Source organism: Poecilia formosa, unplaced genomic scaffold (assembly GCF_000485575.1).
Source record: "Poecilia formosa unplaced genomic scaffold, Poecilia_formosa-5.1.2 Scaffold7, whole genome shotgun sequence".
NCBI lineage: Eukaryota > Metazoa > Chordata > Actinopteri > Cyprinodontiformes > Poeciliidae > Poecilia > Poecilia formosa.
Window position 1 is genome coordinate 1,673,049 of NW_006799946.1, and position 17,116 is coordinate 1,690,164.

A 17,116-nucleotide genomic window follows, 5' to 3' on the forward strand; every position below is an offset into this window, starting at 1 on the left:
TATATATATATATATATATAGCCTTGAATTTAGTGATTATTAATAGGCCATAAATGTAAGAAGAAATAATTTTATTTTACTTGTATCGTAAGTGTAGAAGCCATTTTTTAGATATCTCAAGGGGCTCACAATTTCTTCAGACTGTCACTTTGAAAATCTCAGGAAAAAAGTAGCAAGAAAATGAAACAAGTGACTTTGTGAAACGAATTTGAATTTATTATGGTTCTATAGCTGTAGATATGGGATATTACAGTAAATTGGAAACCAGGGAATAAAGCATTCCCTTGTGTTTTGCTTACTTCTGAGTTTTGAGTGCACGTCTGTCCCTTAAGTCAGAATTGCAAGGAAAAAAAAGAAAATCTCAGACAAAAAATTAGAACAACGAGAGAAACCATTATGCCATCACGAGTCCCTATCCACATAGCTTCCTGCTTTTCAAATCTTAAGCTTGGTTCACGCAGCAAGATCTTTATGCTGATTTTTTTTGCCTTTCAGAACAAAGGTAATGGCCCTATATTTATAGTCTTATGTTTCTGCCATGTGCGGTGTGTTAAGAGTGATCTAGTTTTCTTGGAAGGATGTCAGGACCACTAGGATCTCAAATCAGTAATATTCATCATGTTGGATTGTTTACGCCTGATACTCCAGCGTTTTGGGTGCTTCCCAAGGACAAAGAATAGTGCAGCCTGTTGAATGCGATCTGTAACAAATTAGCAGGCGATCTTTGGCTCTGAACTAATGTTTCAATTCAGTAGAATTTATGAGATTTCCCTTCTGACATGTTTATGTGTGAGATCTGCTGCTTGTATCGTCCTTGGTCAACATTTCATTACTATTGATAGGGATTGGACATGGCCCAGTAAATAAAGATCTTCTTCCTTGGGTTCAAGCTCTTGCTTTGCTACAATAGACATGTTTACCTTTAAAGCTAAAAACCCATTTGGAAATAAGGTTAAAATGGAGCCAGTACTCCTCCTATTCAGAACTGAGCCAGCAGGAGGGACTGTGTCTGCCCTTTTGACATGAGGACACTTTAGGACCTCAAGAATGAGTTGAACAGTGTTGCTGTAAAAAAAGATGTCTTGGTTTCCTCCTGGATGGATAATGCAGAGCATTAAATGTGACAACTGACTTCAGGAACAGAGACAATGTGGAGAAAAATTGGTAGTTAAAAAAAACCGAGGCACCAGTGGCTCAGTGTTGGAGTGGAATCATCATACACAGAGGCTACAGTTCAATTCCCAGACCCGGACCTTTTACTGCATGTGCTCGTCTCTCTGTCTGCCCTTCTTCCTGCCAAGCTGCTGATAAATAAAGGTCAGTAGGGCCAAAAAACCTTTAAAAAAGTTAAACAAATTTAGTGCAATCGCCCAGAGCTAATTACATCATAAACTGATGAGTCAGTGATTGACAAAGTGACTAACTTGGGAGACAGCTGTGACTTCTTGATAAAGACCAATCAGATGAGTCTGTGGTTGTGTTTGGAGAACACTATCATGTTGTATAAAATTGATCTCTTGTATGAAACTATTTTGAACTTTAAAACTCCTAATCATGAGGGATGCATAGTTTACAGCGTGAAGAAGTTCAGTCACCTGACGAGATCGAAAACTGCACGGCACGACTTCGCCCAAGGATTGTAAGAAGGGCAGCCACAGAATAAATGCTCTCACTGGGACTTCTTAGACCTAAAATCTGCATAAATCATTTTCAGAGATTTCTGATGTTTCATGCAGCTGACAGTGCTGTGGCAGCAGCACGCTGATGGGAAGACGGCAGTGTGTCACGTTAGTCTGAGCCTACAAGTTCATTCTTCCCAATTAATGTATTCAAATCAGAAGCAAGAAAAAGAAAAAGAAAAACCAAGGTTCGAGGCAGACGTAGATTATTCTCTGATGATGCTCATCCCTTTAGCTACATCCTCTCTGCTCATTTCAGGATGACTCCTATGAGTTTACAGACTGATCATGGGAGTGTGTAAACATGGGAGTTTTTTCTTAGTTAAGAAAGAAAAAAGAAACAAAGATATTTTAAGAAGCCTGCAGATTTTTAACAGATTTTAGACTAATCTTGATTTTGCAGCTGCACAGATTGTATACATCATTCCGTTTTAAGGGTGAGTCTCAATTTTTGTAATCTTGTTGATGCCAGTGCAGGTATAGATTTAGGATTATCCTGCATGATTAAGCTGCTTGAGCTCCATAAGAACAGGAAATATGACAGACGCAGTTTGCTGACACCACTGTAGATGCTGATAACTTCAAGACATGTGGAAATCAAACATCTGCATGTCTTTAAATTGGCAAATTGGTGTGTGTGTCGGTGTTTCCTGCATGTTTCGCATACTAGCCTAACCTTAAAAATGGAAAATTTTCAAGCTGTGCAGTTTGTGTGGATTTCATGTCTTGTAAGATGTTGTAACTGCAAGCAATCTGGAGCAAATTTCTACTTTCTACACTCGCCATCCACACACAGTGCTTATCTGTGACCCCGTTATGTTGCACTATGCAATCAGATTACACAGCGAAATGAACACTTGACCTGATATCCAGTCAAATGATCCACCCAGTAAACACTTTTCTGCTTTCTCACCTCCCCTCTGTGTTTTTGCCATAGCTTTGTCTTTTCATAAGCATCATTTGTTCCTTTCGATTTCATCAGCTGTACTTAAGAATCTGTGTATGATAGCCACTTTCTGAATATTCAAATAATATTCAAAATTAACTGTGGTGATTTTCATATTCATGTCACTGAGTTGATGTAGTTTTTTTTTTTTTAATTGTCATCCAAATATAAGGTTGTTTTTATACTTTTGTAACTGAAAAATGAGCAGCGGTTCAGTAGGATTGTGTATCTGTGGTTTGTGTCGGATGCGATTCATGTCTCGATTCATTTTTGTGTTTCATACGCAGAAGAAAAAAACAATAAGATTCACTAATTTCAGGATGAAATGACAGTAATTTGATGTGAATCGCTATGCTTAAGTCTTACTTTAAATAGAGCTTGCTTGAGCAGGTATTTTGTTTTATCATCAGTATAATTAGCTGTATGCTTTTAGTCATTACACTTTCTTTCTTTTTTCTTTGGTATTTTGAATTAGACGAGTTAGAGTCAGCACGCAGCTTCAGTTGTTACAACTAGAAACTAGAGATCAGGCTCAAAATCTGAGTGTAGATTTCGAAGTGTTGTGGCCAGGGTTCAATAAGCTTGTTTGTGCAATGCAAAAATATGAAAAATTGAGATTTTTGTTTGTTCTATAAACAGTATTGTTAGGCTAAACAGATAAGATCAAAACTAAACTTTATTTTAATATAGAAAGGGAGATGTGTAAAGTTGCATTTATTGCTGCAAGACAGATCCCCTTTTGCTTTTGGGCTGACATAATTTGATTCATCTCCTCTTCAGGCAACGACTTAAAAACTAGTGCAGCCATTTGTATTAGTTTTGGGAGATCTTTACAAAAGCATACTCCATCCTGTCTAGTTTAAAGTCCATCTATGTGCATCGAAGGCAGTGACTGTTTAAATCCTTTACTGTATGTTCTTTTTTTTTTTTAACTCAACAGGGATTTGATGTGGTTCATTCGTTCCCGTTCATTGGCCTGATTGGTTGATATTCGCTTATTACAGATGGTGGGAGACAGATGGTTCATCCAATCATTTAATGTCCTTGTCCTTTTGCAAACACTTTTCATGAACCTCTTCCCCACTGCTCTTTTATGACAAATCCTCTCACATGCCAGGTTAAGGATTTCCTACTGTAATCCCCCTGTCTTTACTGAATCAATGACACAAATCAAAAGATCAAAAATTGTTTTGCATGTTGCAGTAGTCAAAACAAAAATATGCTTTTCAGTTTCATACTAAAGTATTCAAACCGCCTACAGGCCTAATTTACATCTCCTAGTCCACTCTGCTGTCCATTTAACAGCAAATCCTGACATCATTTTCATCCTCCCATCCAATCCACTAGGTTTTCTTACTCTCTGTCGATGTCTACATACAGATCTCTGTGCGTATGATGTCTGAACTGTCTGCCGCTCATATTATTTGTGGAATGAGGAAAAACAACGAAAGGTTTGTTTTAAAAGAATTTCAGGTGGGAGAAGATCTTCTGTCTTTCTATTGTAGATCAGTTCTGTCAGGAACTACAGAGATGCAAAAACTACATTGATGATTTGGTGAAAAATGACTTCATGCTTAGATTTTCTTCCTTCTCCTTTCCTCTTCTGAGTTGACACTGACCAGTGCATTATTGTCCCCTAAAAGCTCTTCCGTAAACCGCACCTCTACATAGAGCACGGTTTTTTCGGCTGAGCTAAAATTATGTGTTTGTGCTTATCTGTCCATAAGAGCTAAACAACTTGAGAGGCCTTTTTCATATTTTACCACAATGACAAATGACAATGTGTATTGGGGATTTTATATAAGGATCCAACAAAAAGTTGTGCATAAAATGATACATGTTGTAGCTCCTTCACGGTGACAATGGGTGTCTTGGTTGCTTCTCTAATTAAACCCATGTTTTTAAAGACTTGCAGATGTGCAGCTGGTGGACTGAAAGTTGATTGCTTTTTGAGATGTTCGTAGCTGGGAAAATAATTTGCATCCCAATCTTTTAAATTTCCCCTCATCTTGCTGCTTGTTCACTAATATTTTCTAGCAAATCTCCAAAGTTTTCACAGAAGAGTTGGATTTACACTGAGAATAAATTGCACACAACTCTATTTACCAATTAGGTGACTTGTAAAGGAAACTGGCTGCATTATATTTCATTCATGAGCCCAAATGTCCATCACATTTAGGCTCATGAACTTGTTTTAAAAAGTTTAAACAATTTGAAATGTGTATTTTTACTTCCACTTTACAATCATGTGCTAGTTATTACTTTATGCCACGTAAAGTTCTGATTAAATTTTGGATTGTGTTGAGGCAAAGTGTGAAAAAGTTTAAAACATCAATTTCAGATGCCCTTTGTAAACTTTTCTCAAATTAGGCAATCTTTGACCGTTGACTTGCTGCTTACATCCGGCTGTTTCTGATAACAACGGATTGCTTCTAGGTTTCAAATTGTATCTTTCTTCATATGAACTCCAAAATCCCAGGAGCTGAAAACCTTATTAAGATGAATGATTGGTGTGCCAGGTTGGTGAAGAGAGTTAAAGGAGGTGGTGCACGTTTAACTCTGTGTTGCTTTGAATCAAAGCTGGGAGCTGCTGTTCATTAGCAGAGAGTCTCTGATGGCCACCGACTCACTGTTTATCCCGTTCTACCTATTAAATATGCCTGTGTACCTGAAGATCTCCCTTATTTCTTGCCATCCTTTGCTGTATGAAAGCCCTCCTGTTTTTACCAAAGGTTCAAAGGTTCTACTCCAACGGAGGGGTCGATCTTCAAACAGCAAACGTTCGAATAAAAGGAGCCTAATTCATATGCAGATTCCGAAGGCGTGAATTGTTAAGGAAATTAATATGGAAATGATGATTACAAAACTGACCAACTTCACCAAACAATCCTGTACTTTCAACAGATTTTTAAGAAAAAAAAAAACTTCTTGTTGCTTTTTTTGTTTTCCGTTTGTCCTCTGGTTTTGGACCATATTATAAACACTTTCTTTGTTATTCTAATCATGTTTATATTTTAGTTTGGACGCCTAATTCTTTTGTATGACCTTTGTATAACAAGTGTAAAAGGTAAAACATTTAGGTTACTCAATGGTTAGAATTACTATCAGATCCAATCCTGTGTGTTGCCTCAGAAAATTTAGCTTTTAATTTTGATCTGGAACAGAGATCAGACAAGGGAGTGAATAAATGATCTAAAACAAGCATGATTTTTCTTTTTATATCATATAAACTGTATAAAAAAAAATAATCCAAACCCTAATCCTTCCCTACACCAACTAGAAAAAGTAGCAAAATATCTACATAAAAACACGCCCACATACAGCACTATTTATGTCTCTTCAACGTTGACGACCAAGCAGGAATTAGGATGATGTTATTGTAGAGGCATAAAGTCCACACTAGGATTATGTCAGAATGAATAGATGGGTGAAAATCCCACATGCTGACATTCGGCATCTGTGGCATCACAGAATTGAGTCATGTTGAACTGAACAGTGGTAGTTCCCTAACTAAGGCCAAGAAAGGCGGTGAAGGTCATCAAGATAAAGTAACAGTTGCTCAATAAATTATTTTCTACAGAACAAAAATTGTACAAATGTTGTCAAAGGCTATCTGTCAACTTATATATGCCCGGTGGTTAATAGGGGAAGTTGTCATCAATCAAACCAAAATAGAGGAATAACAGAAACTCAATCAAGCATGGACTTACTCACTCCTTAGGAAAGGAAACATAGCATTAGTTATTTTTGGCCTATGGGATTAACCCAGAGAAAACCCAATGCTGCAGGAAAACATGCAAACGCCACACAGAAAAGCTCCAATCTGGATCCAAACTCTTCTTGCTGTCGCTAAAATTAAAGCATGGAAGAGCCTGCACTTGAAAATTTTGTGATTATAGACTGTTGATAGTGTAAATATAATTCATTAAACATTCAGAGAATCAAAAGAAACAACAAAAACGAACAACAACAACAACAACAACAAAAACAACAAAAACACGGATTAACCAAACCCCCACAGTATGCTTCAGTTTGTGACAAAGTTCTGAGGTGAAAATCACTGCAGGGAAGAAGTGCAAGTTTGCTGTTCCTGATAATAATAACAATAATATTAATAATAATAAAATCAATTTAATGGATGCATCGATGCATGTGTTTCTAACATGTATCTTCCATCCATTCATCCATCCATCAGCATCACCTGCTGATCCTTGTACTGTGATGAAGGGGCCGGTGCCCATTTCCAGCAGTCTATGCGTGAAAAGGTTGGTTACAACCTAGACGTGTTGCCAGTCCATTCCATGCAGCACAGACAACCATGCACACACAGTCACACCTAAAAACAAGTTAGCTAGCTCAATTAGCCAAACAGTCATGTTTTCCTTCCTCTAAATAGAAGTGGTTTGGAAAAAAGACAGAAAGAAAGCCTTCACCTACTGCCCATTGTTTGATAATCCTACTGCCGTAAAAGTCCAAATAAATCCAGCCGGCCTATTTAGAATTTTGGTCGTACAAGAATTAATCGTTTTACTGTGGCAATATGATGCAGTAACTGGACCCATTTCCTGCTAAAGATATTTTTGGACCAACTTAATGAAAAACAGTTCTTGACCACATTCATAAACATGAGCCAAAATGCTCTCAAAATTGATTAAAGTCGTTTAACGCAGCCAGACGTTGTCTAAGGAGGCTCTGAATGTACTTGTTTGAGTCATGTTGTCACTTTGAGTGCTTCTGATGGCAGACTGATGAAATCACACCATGTGGAGAGATTCTGTCTGAAGTATCGTAATGTAATGTAATCTCAGTGATGAGGATTGAGAACCTGTGCAATAATTCTGGCATCCTGTCTTTATGTGTGCGCGCGCTGAATCAGAGATGTGTAGAGATGAAGAGGTGATTACAGTCATGACACTGGGGGTTGGATTATGGAGGATTACATGCACACTGACTCTGACACACATACATGCGCAGATTTCATGATGACACAAGAGTCTAAATTCAAGGCTAATACTGTCATACAAAAGGGTCAAACAGGGGAGAGAAATAAGGGTTGGATGTATAGGGACGGATTAGGATTCATGTCAGATACATGAGAAATGTAACGCAGCTTGAATGTGTGACCGTTGCTCTTTTTGCTTCCCTCCCTCTTCCTCTCCTTTCCAGGCAGTAGGCTGGCAACATGGCCATACCCAGGAGACCTCCTCCTCCTCACTCTCCTTGGCCTCCAGTGTTCCTGCTTGTCCTGCTCTTGCCCCCACTGCAGGCTCGGCCACTGCTTGTCCACTCGTCCATTAACGTGGCGGTAGTGTTCAGCGGCTCCAGCTATCAGAGCGAGGTCAGGGGTCGCCTCAGTGGGGAGAACTTTGTCGATCTGCCAGTGGTAGTTAGCCCTGTGACCGTGCTCGTCAACGACACCAACCCCCGGGACCTGCTGACACATCTCTGCGACACGATGGCAACGGAGAAGCTGCATGGGGTGGTGTTTGAGGACGATGTGGGCTCAGGTGCAGATGCTCAGGTGAAAGCCTTTTTTTTTTCCCTATTATATCTAACTTTACCATAGAGTGCTAAATCAATCAATCAATCAATCAATCGATTGATAAATAAGGTATAACACACACAATTGCCAAGCAACATAAATCTACAGAGGGAACCTGCCACTGACTGCCAGAATGCCAACACACACCCATGACCCACCCTTACGCACAGGCCCTGCGGCATGGTATGTAGGAATGACAGAGAGTGGCCGACTCTCTGTTATTCCTATATCGATTTGATACAATAGGGGCTTCCGCACTTCCAATATTAGCGCCTTCTGTCACTTTTTTCAGCCATTAAAACTGTTTAATTGTTGCTAACACGTCGTAACGTGTTTCTCCGAGCCGCCTTTAAACGCAACATGAGCGCTAAGACACTCGCGCTGGGTTTACACCTGTGCGGCAGCGAAGGAGACCCGCTGTTGCTGTGCAGAGCTTCGCAGGTGTGTTAGAATCATGGCAGCAAACCAGCAAAACACAAAGAACTTTGCACAGTTTTCCTCCCAAACTAACCGACTGAGCTGAGTAAAGCTGTTGGATGCAGGTAATGTTAGCTAAATGATGACTAGCTAATACAGCACCTTAAGCATTTTAACTAGTAGCCTGTAGGCTACTGATGTTGTTTATCTTCAAAAGTGTGCACTTTTTATATTGAGTAACCTTTTTTGGAAAAAGGTACTTATTTGAGTAGTTTTACTGCACTGACTGTACCTTTTTCTTTTACTTGAGTAATATTTTTATTGCTATTCATTTTGCCCCCCCAAAATAATCTGATGCCCCCCCTGTTAAACTCGTCTGGAGCCCGGACTGCTTACACATCAACAACTAAGAGACTGCAATCACATTGGACCTAAAACCTACACTTTGTCAAAGGCCCTGAGTAAACAGTGAACCCAGATTCAATTAAGAAAACCCTTGGGATAACTCCTGAACTCCAATCACTACCTCAACAAGAAAAGTGGTGAAGATTCCCTCTAACACAAGCTAGAGGAAGCTTTGTACAGCAAAAAAAAAAAAAAAAAAAAAAAAAAGAAAAAGAAAAAAAGGGGGGTGTTATCTAGTCTAAAACATGGATAAACTCAGCTATTATACTCAAAAGACAAAACCCACAGATTATTTTTCTTTTTAACAATAAGCAGTTTTCTAACTCAAAAGTTAGGCACTGATTTTTTTTTAATTTTTATATGAAGATCATAATAAATTCCTGCCACTGCCATGAGACCAACTGCTTTCTTTTTCTTGCGACAACCAGCTTATTTATGGTGTGGACCATAGGTGTCTCAAAGTTGGAACAAGTGGAACAACTTCTTTCTTTAAAAATACAAATGTGTTGTTTTGCAACCCCATTTTTTCAGTCAAATAAATCTGACCACTTCCTGCAGACAAACTCATGTAAATTCTCTATGTACTTTTGTAAAAAAAAAAAAAAAAAGAAAAAAAGATAAAATCTACTTTTAACAATTAATGAAAGGCTAATGTGTCATGGCTACTCTTGCTCAAGAAAATGAATGCCACTAAAAATAAAAAGTAATTGTGTTGAGGTTTGTAGTTTAAAAAAGAGTTTAACTTATAAAAATAACTGACATATTCTCTGGGTTGATGTCAAACAAATTCCCTATGCATGTAAATGTTATTTTTGTTGTAGAAACACTTGTTCAATGCAAACAATCAGACCAACCACAACCCAACTACAGCAAAGCACTTATAGGAAGCTATTTTCTCTGGTCATGATGTAATTAAGGATCTATGGAGGTCAAGTTGAGGTCTGAAGCTTTTCAGACGAAAATGCTTATAGGATTCCTAGAAATGCCAACCAAAGCCTCCATTTAACTCCATTCAAGAAGATTTACTTCCCTTAAATGGTGACGTACTGCTGGAAAAAAAAATAAATAAAAGTGTTTTGTTGAGTCAGATGTAGGAAAGACTTTCAGGTGTGATCGCCACAAATTCAGCCTCGGTTTGCAAACTTTAAAAAGAATATAGAAGTCGAATCCATACATGTAGAGCCTGGGAATTACGTTGATCTCCCTGTTAGGGATATATATTTGTGTAGCTCTGTGCATAAAGGAAGAAGAATATGGTACAAAAATAATTATTGATCCTTTATTCATCTCATTATCCACAAAACTAGATGCACAAAATAGAAATATAGACCAAAATCTCTAAAAACAAGCTAACTGACAATTATATGCCATAAAAGTATAAAAGATATAACATGTCTTAATGAGGATATTGCAATAAATTGATGCCATGCCTTTATTCTCAGGACTGACTCAATATAATACCTTGTAAAAGTATTTTTTTAAGGGTAAAGAATTAACCCTTAAAAGAATGAACTGATTTCTACTTAATCTTGTTCAATTGTTGTACCTATAACAAACTGAGAAGTAAACTGGAGACTCTTCAACTTAGCAAATTTTCACATTAACTGTGTGGCCAGGGTCGAAAAAAAAAACAAACAAACAAAAAAACATACACATCTAAGTCCATCCCATTTTTCTGCTCTTAATATTATAAAGGGCTGGTGTGACAACTGTTACCAACACATTTTATCATATGATAGCACATTCAGAAATAACCTCAAATGCATAGATTAATAGTGCTCTTTAATTTGACATACTGCAAGAGATAATTCAGACTAACACGAGCTATCTCAGCAATTCATCTTATTGTCATTTTTAAAAATGAGTAGTAGAGGACATAAGCACTTAATGGAGCATTAAGAGAAGAAAAATCGCCATGGCCCAGTTTTGGAACCAGTAAAGAACTTGAGGGCACCCACACAGCTTCCCAAAGTGTGTACCTCCTCACATGCTTGGCAGTGGCAAAATGCAAGCACCTAAACCTCCATTCAAGCATTTGATTAAATTCTTTGAAGGCAACCTTCTGCTGGTAGAAGTTCTTCATTGAAGTCACTTAAAATTTACTTAGAATGGGCCATGAGTAGACCATAAGTATATAAGTAGGTTACTGAAATACACATTAAATGGTTGATGGATTAGGGTTAGGGTTTAGGTTATGATGGGTGGGACTTGACAATCAGTATAAAACGATGCCTGGCAGACGACTCCTTCTTGTAGCATGCCTACCATCATGGAAAAGCTGGGCACAAAACAATCAATACTACAAATGTGTAAAATGGTGAAACTATCTATAAAGCATCATCAAGTCTATTTCATTTTTTAGTGAGTGTAAAATTTCACAACTTGTTCTTATGATTTTGAGACATCCACCAATTTTCTATCGCAGGCCATACAGAGCTGTTTCGCCTTGGTAATTAACATCAGAATCACCCGGTTTGATGCAAGCTCAAATGTGACCTCCATCAAACTTTATGAAGTATCGGTAATGTTCTGTTAGGCATATTTGTCCATTCTCTGATTTATCATCCCATTTTGCTCAATTCTATGCTTTGTCTGAACAAAATGTCCCATGGCAGATGTCACCTTTGGTTGATTTGTACTCAACTTGTTTAGAAAGGAAACAACCTAAACCACAAAGATATAAAAATGGAGGAATGGAAAAAATGACCAGCACCCACCTACAAGGCACAAGCACCAAATTCCAGTTTGTTTCTTTTGGTTGCGAGTGTATGATTGGATTCCTGACTGTTAATCGATTTAGCTAATCACACATTTTCTTAATCTGCTCGCTGGGAGTCAATGAGCAAGAGCTGGGGTGCAGCCCGAGCAGTTTACCAGTTCATTTCAGGATACCACAGAGACACAACCGTTCTCATGCCTACAGTCAGTTCACAGTAATCTTTTTGCACTGTGGGAGGAAATCAAATTATCTCGAGAACATGGAAACTCCACACAGAAAATCCCCAGTCAGGTGTTGACCCCAAATCCCTCTAGCTTCAAGGCAACAATGGAACAACTGTGCAGCTCTAGTTTTAACCATTTCGCAAGAGATTAAAAGTCTCCCATGAAGATGTGTTACGGCTCATTTTCTAAATGTTGATGCCACCTTTACTTTTTTACGATTCCTGGGTTCCGTGTGTGTTTCTTCATCCTACCTAAAATGATTTTAAAACTGCTTACACTAGTTTCAAATATCTCTGGACTTTTTTTTTTTTTTTTTTACTTTTAAAAATGTTTCAGTTTCTCTTTCAGCAGTCTTAAAGCTGATTTCCATCTGTTTCCTCAGGTGGCAGAAGTGGCACAAATCTTGGACTTCCTCTCCACACAGACAGCTCTGCCAATTGTGGGCATCAGTGGCGGCTCCGCAGTTGTTATTCCATACAAGGTACTGTCAGTGCACCGACATGATGTCTGTGAATGATCTTTCAGCAGTGAAGCCAGCTATTCAAGCTGGCTCCACTGCTGATGTTGTTTTAAAAGAGCATGCAGAAATGGTAAATATATATGGTGTGTTTGTGTTTTGGTGTAATATGTAAACACGTCAGAAGCTGTGCTTGCTCTTCACAGACTCCTGTCTTACGTAGAATCTCTTTGCATTGACATTGTTCACTTTAGAACAACGTATGTAGGTCAGAGCGGTGAAAACTACTTTGGCAAGAAACTTGCTGCATGCAAATATTTGGATATGAGCAATACAGACGTGTGAAGGAACAGCCTTCGACCCTCGTTAGCTCGTTTAATCCCTGCCTGGGAAAAAGTCTGAGTTGTTGGCAACGAAACTTTGCATAGACAGACGACTTTAAGAGGCGATCTTGCCTTCAATCAATCATCCCGATGTACAAGGAGAGCGGCAGGTTTTTTTTCTGCCTATATGTAGCTTGTATCTCCTTGATGAATAGAGATGCAAAGCACTGAGCTGTGTAGTTATCGTAAAGAAAAGATTGATGACACCAGATGGATTTTTAATCTCCGTTTTGTCTCTACTTTGAATCAGGAAAATGGATTCATCCCTTCTTCTCCCACTTTCCGCTCATCTGACCTTTTTCCTTAGTTGCTTGAACTGCCACATTTGAGCACCTCGTATTTATAGAACCGACTCTCACATAGTGAAGCACATGCAAATAAACCCTGTCACACATGAGAAGACACACACACACGCAGGCAGAGAGGCAAGGCGAAGTATTCTTTCTCACACCTATCCACCAGCGAGGGTTCCACACTGAGCCGAAGTGTAGCTGTGCGACTGTAAATAATGGATTCCACATTTTTTAAACTGTGTTGCATTCACCAGCTTCCTGTTAATCAAAAGTTATCCACAGATGTCAAGTTATATATGGGTATTAAACAGGAGGCATCAGAGCTGCAGGGGGCTGATTGATTTACTGTATTCTGATGGCAAAGTGAGAAAGGCAGAGTGAGTGAGAGAGTGGGTTAGAGGCTGAGAGAGGAGAAAGATGCTCCGATGAAGCTTGGCTGACAGCTGCCTGCAGGCAGCGTTTTACTGTCTCACTGATAAGTCTCCCTCCTCTCTTTTGTGAGGGGAAACAATCATCCTCATTCTCACACTTCTTTTATGCTTTCTATTTCAGTTTTGTTCACCTCCCCTCTTAATTTGTGTCATTTGAATTTGCATATTTTTTATTCTTGTAAAAAGTCTTTGACAAATGTAGATTTAACCCTTGTGCGTGCGAGGAATGAGGCAAACGTAGAGGACTACCGCAAATGATACAAGTTTTACGTGTGTGGGGTCGGTTGGACCCCATTTCTACATACAAGGGTTAAGTAAGTTCATCCTTATGCAGCTGCTAAACTCTTTAAGGCGTGCCCTGGAAATATGCCGGAGGCCGACACTCCTCTGTGATCCCTTGAAAATCGGGAATTGCAAAACATTTGCTGATGAGGAGTCTGCAGTCTCTCTGTTCATTCAGTCTGCCATCTTTGGTTGCATCTTCTCTGTGTCCAATGAAAAATAAAGTTTCAGTAACTGTCATTACAGTTCTGTAAAAAAAACAAAAATCTCAAGACACACTTGGACTAAAGCAACTTTAACAGAAATTACTATTACTATGAAGTTGAGATCTGGACTTTGAAAAGTTGGTTGCAATTGCAACTCCTTGACTCATTTCTTTTATATTTAAACTGTCATATATTTGTAGCTCTTTTTTTTGCAATGATTGCCCATAATTTTACATTTGACTTCAGAATACTTTAATATATGACGTCACAGTGGTCCAGTTAGTATCAGTGTTGCTTTACAGCAAGAAGGTCCTGAGTTTGAATCCAGACCTGGCCTCTTCCTGCAGGTTCTCCCTGTGCATTTTCATGACATCACGCCCGGGTCGACGACTCTGACAGAGCTCAGTGCAAAGTGTTATGTTATTGATCAGAAGTTTGCTGCCATGTTTAATCCAAACATGGACTAGTACATCAGTGTTAACATTTGTCTTCAAGTAGTTCTCTTCCACTATCCAGGTTTTGTCTGTGCAGGAAACAGAAATACTTTTGTGGAGCGTTTATATGTGTGATTCTTCACTAAATAACTACCAAGAGCTCTGGTAAATTTTAGCCATTTTAGTCAAATGGCTAAAATCTCCTGGTTGGAAATATCAGCACAGTTGCCCACTGGGGAGGCTGTTTGCAGAAAAGCGCAGCCCCCTCCCCGTGACTGCATTGTAGAAACAAAATAGAAGATGCAGGAAGGGAGGGAGAACACTGGCAGGTAGCGCTGTGACATATACAGAAGTAGGAGGTGTGTCCGTCAGGTGATCTACACTGTGTCAGAGTACAAGTGACCAAGAAGCATGTGACTGTGTGTTGACTGTTTGACTTCGAATGAAGTATGTGGGACGGAGCATTAATTGATATACTGATGTCACACCGTTGCAATCTACCGTTGTGGGAGCCAGACACAGTGCCAGAGAGAAAATAACTCTCTGGCATGATGTGGAACCATACAACAACAGATTAAGTATGAATATCTCATCTTTCTAAAGGACAGTCCTTCCAAACAAGGCATACTTGTCAAATTTGTTTAAGTTCTGTCAACAGCTTTGACATCTAGCAAGCTATAAAAATGGCTTTAGAGCCCTCCCAGGTTAATGGGCATCAGCAGCTGATTCTTTGCATTATTGCCAATGTATATCCTGCTTTGCATTGTACTACTGACACACATTTGAATGCTCCTTACTAGCAAAACCAAAACTCCTACTTTGAAGTTTTCTTACTGGTGATCAAATCCATTTGATCACTGGCTGATGGTTTTTTTTTTGTTTTTTTTTTTCACTTGGTCTTTGTGATCTGTGATCCTGGATACCTGGGTCAACATGTAGCATTACTTTCTTCCCCGGTTCTCAATATTTTTATCTACCGTAGTTTGTCACTCCTATATAATGTCTGCCATGTTTTTATAAGTATTATTTTGGGACTCGTTCAAGTCTTGACCATTTATTGATTCTCTGTAAGTGAGAGCAGCAGCAAACAGACACACGGTTTATCCAAGGCCCTGGTGATACTATTTTTCTTAAGATGTCACAGTGTTTAGTGACAGCTCTCTGTGTAGCACCTCACTCCTCCCTGCACACTCTCACCTTTACTGTATTTTCCTTCCTTGAACGTTGGTTTGTTGTCAATAGGAAGACAAAAGCTTATCAGCAGTGTCTTTCTCAATGGGGCAGGTGGATTGGATGAAGAAAGATGCATGCATGAGCGCACGATTCTCTTAAGGGATAAAAGAGCTCAATGCTACTTAATTATCAATAGCCTGATGATGATGATGATGATGATGATGATGAAAGCCTTTGATGATGGTTTAAAAAGAAGCGGCAGCCGCCCGGGCCGCCTGTTTATGGTTGCTGTCTCAATGATCTCTTTCTATTGCGAACAACAAGGAAGGAGGGAAAGAGACAAAGATGAAAAGATTGAAGGGAGGAGAGGAAGTGTGTCCTTTGTCATCCGGTACATACATCAAGCAGGAGCGAGGAGGAGGAAATGAGAAAGCGTGAGGAATGGCTGAGAAAAAGGCATAAAGACTGTTCAATGGACCCTGCGAGGGAAGAGGAAAAAACACGCACCTCTCGAAGGAGTTGGAAATCATAGCCTGGATAAGTTTCCTCGTTCAGTTTCTCTGCTCTTAGCTGCTGGCAGTCCTGGTAGCGTGTTGGGTGATCCTTAGAGGGTGCTGCCTCCAGATGTGTGGTCAGTTATGGAGAAAACAACAAGAAACCTCAGCACGTAAAACAAAACTTTCAGTTAACTGCAAAAATATTCCACAGTTGGATAAATTATGGCAACACTCTTCAAACAGTCCCAGGTAGACCCTTTCGGTCCTAAACAAAGTAGGGGATAATGGAAAACAAGCATAATCTATAAAGGTATCAAAGATGAGCTTTTCCACATTTACTCTATTGACTATAGGTCTCTACTTTGACTGGGACATTGTTATAAATGAGCATGCTTTACTTTGAATATCTGGTTGTATGTTTATGATTTATATTCTGCTGGAAGGGCAACGAACCACCACCCCAATCCTGAATTTTGCAGCCTGTAAAAGGTTTTCAAGAATTGCCCTGATGGTTGCTCCATCTGCTTTCTACTATCAAAAAAAACAACCACAAAGTGTGACGCTGCCACCACCACGTTTCACTATAGGGACTATGTCATAAGTGTGCAGTGATGATTTTCTACCACACAGTATTTCACAGGGCAGTTGAAAACGTTTGTATTGGTTTTATTTCACTGGATCATTTCATTTTTACATGCTTGTTTTGTCCCCTGATTCGCTTGAGGCAAGTTGAAAATGGGCCTCATAGTTTATTCGTTTCAAGAACGGCTTTTCTGTTGCTTTCTCTCCATGAAGGCCAGATTTGTTGAGCGCACAACTAGTTGTCCTGTCAATAAATTCCAAATCCTGAGCTTTGGATCTCTGCAGCTCCTCTATAATTATCATGGGCATCTTGACTGTATCTGTGATAATTTCTCTATGATCTGGCCAGTCATTTTAGATGAATGGATAAAATGCAACACGGCTTTAGCCCTCATCTTTATTATTTTTACAAAAAGAAAGATCAACCTTTGCTGTTCACCACATTT

General features: G+C 39.1%; 1 protein-coding gene across 1 annotated transcript in view; it reads left to right on the top strand.

Moving 5' to 3' along the window:
- Positions 1-17,116, top strand: part of LOC103153070 (glutamate receptor ionotropic, NMDA 2C-like) — a 74,572-nt gene that overhangs the window by 5,048 nt on the left and 52,408 nt on the right. The window contains exons 2-3 of the mRNA XM_016681345.1: positions 7,792-8,146; positions 12,315-12,413. Of these exons, the coding sequence (XP_016536831.1) occupies positions 7,808-8,146; positions 12,315-12,413 (438 nt within the window). The 5' untranslated portion in view covers positions 7,792-7,807. The remainder of the gene's footprint in view (positions 1-7,791; positions 8,147-12,314; positions 12,414-17,116) is intronic.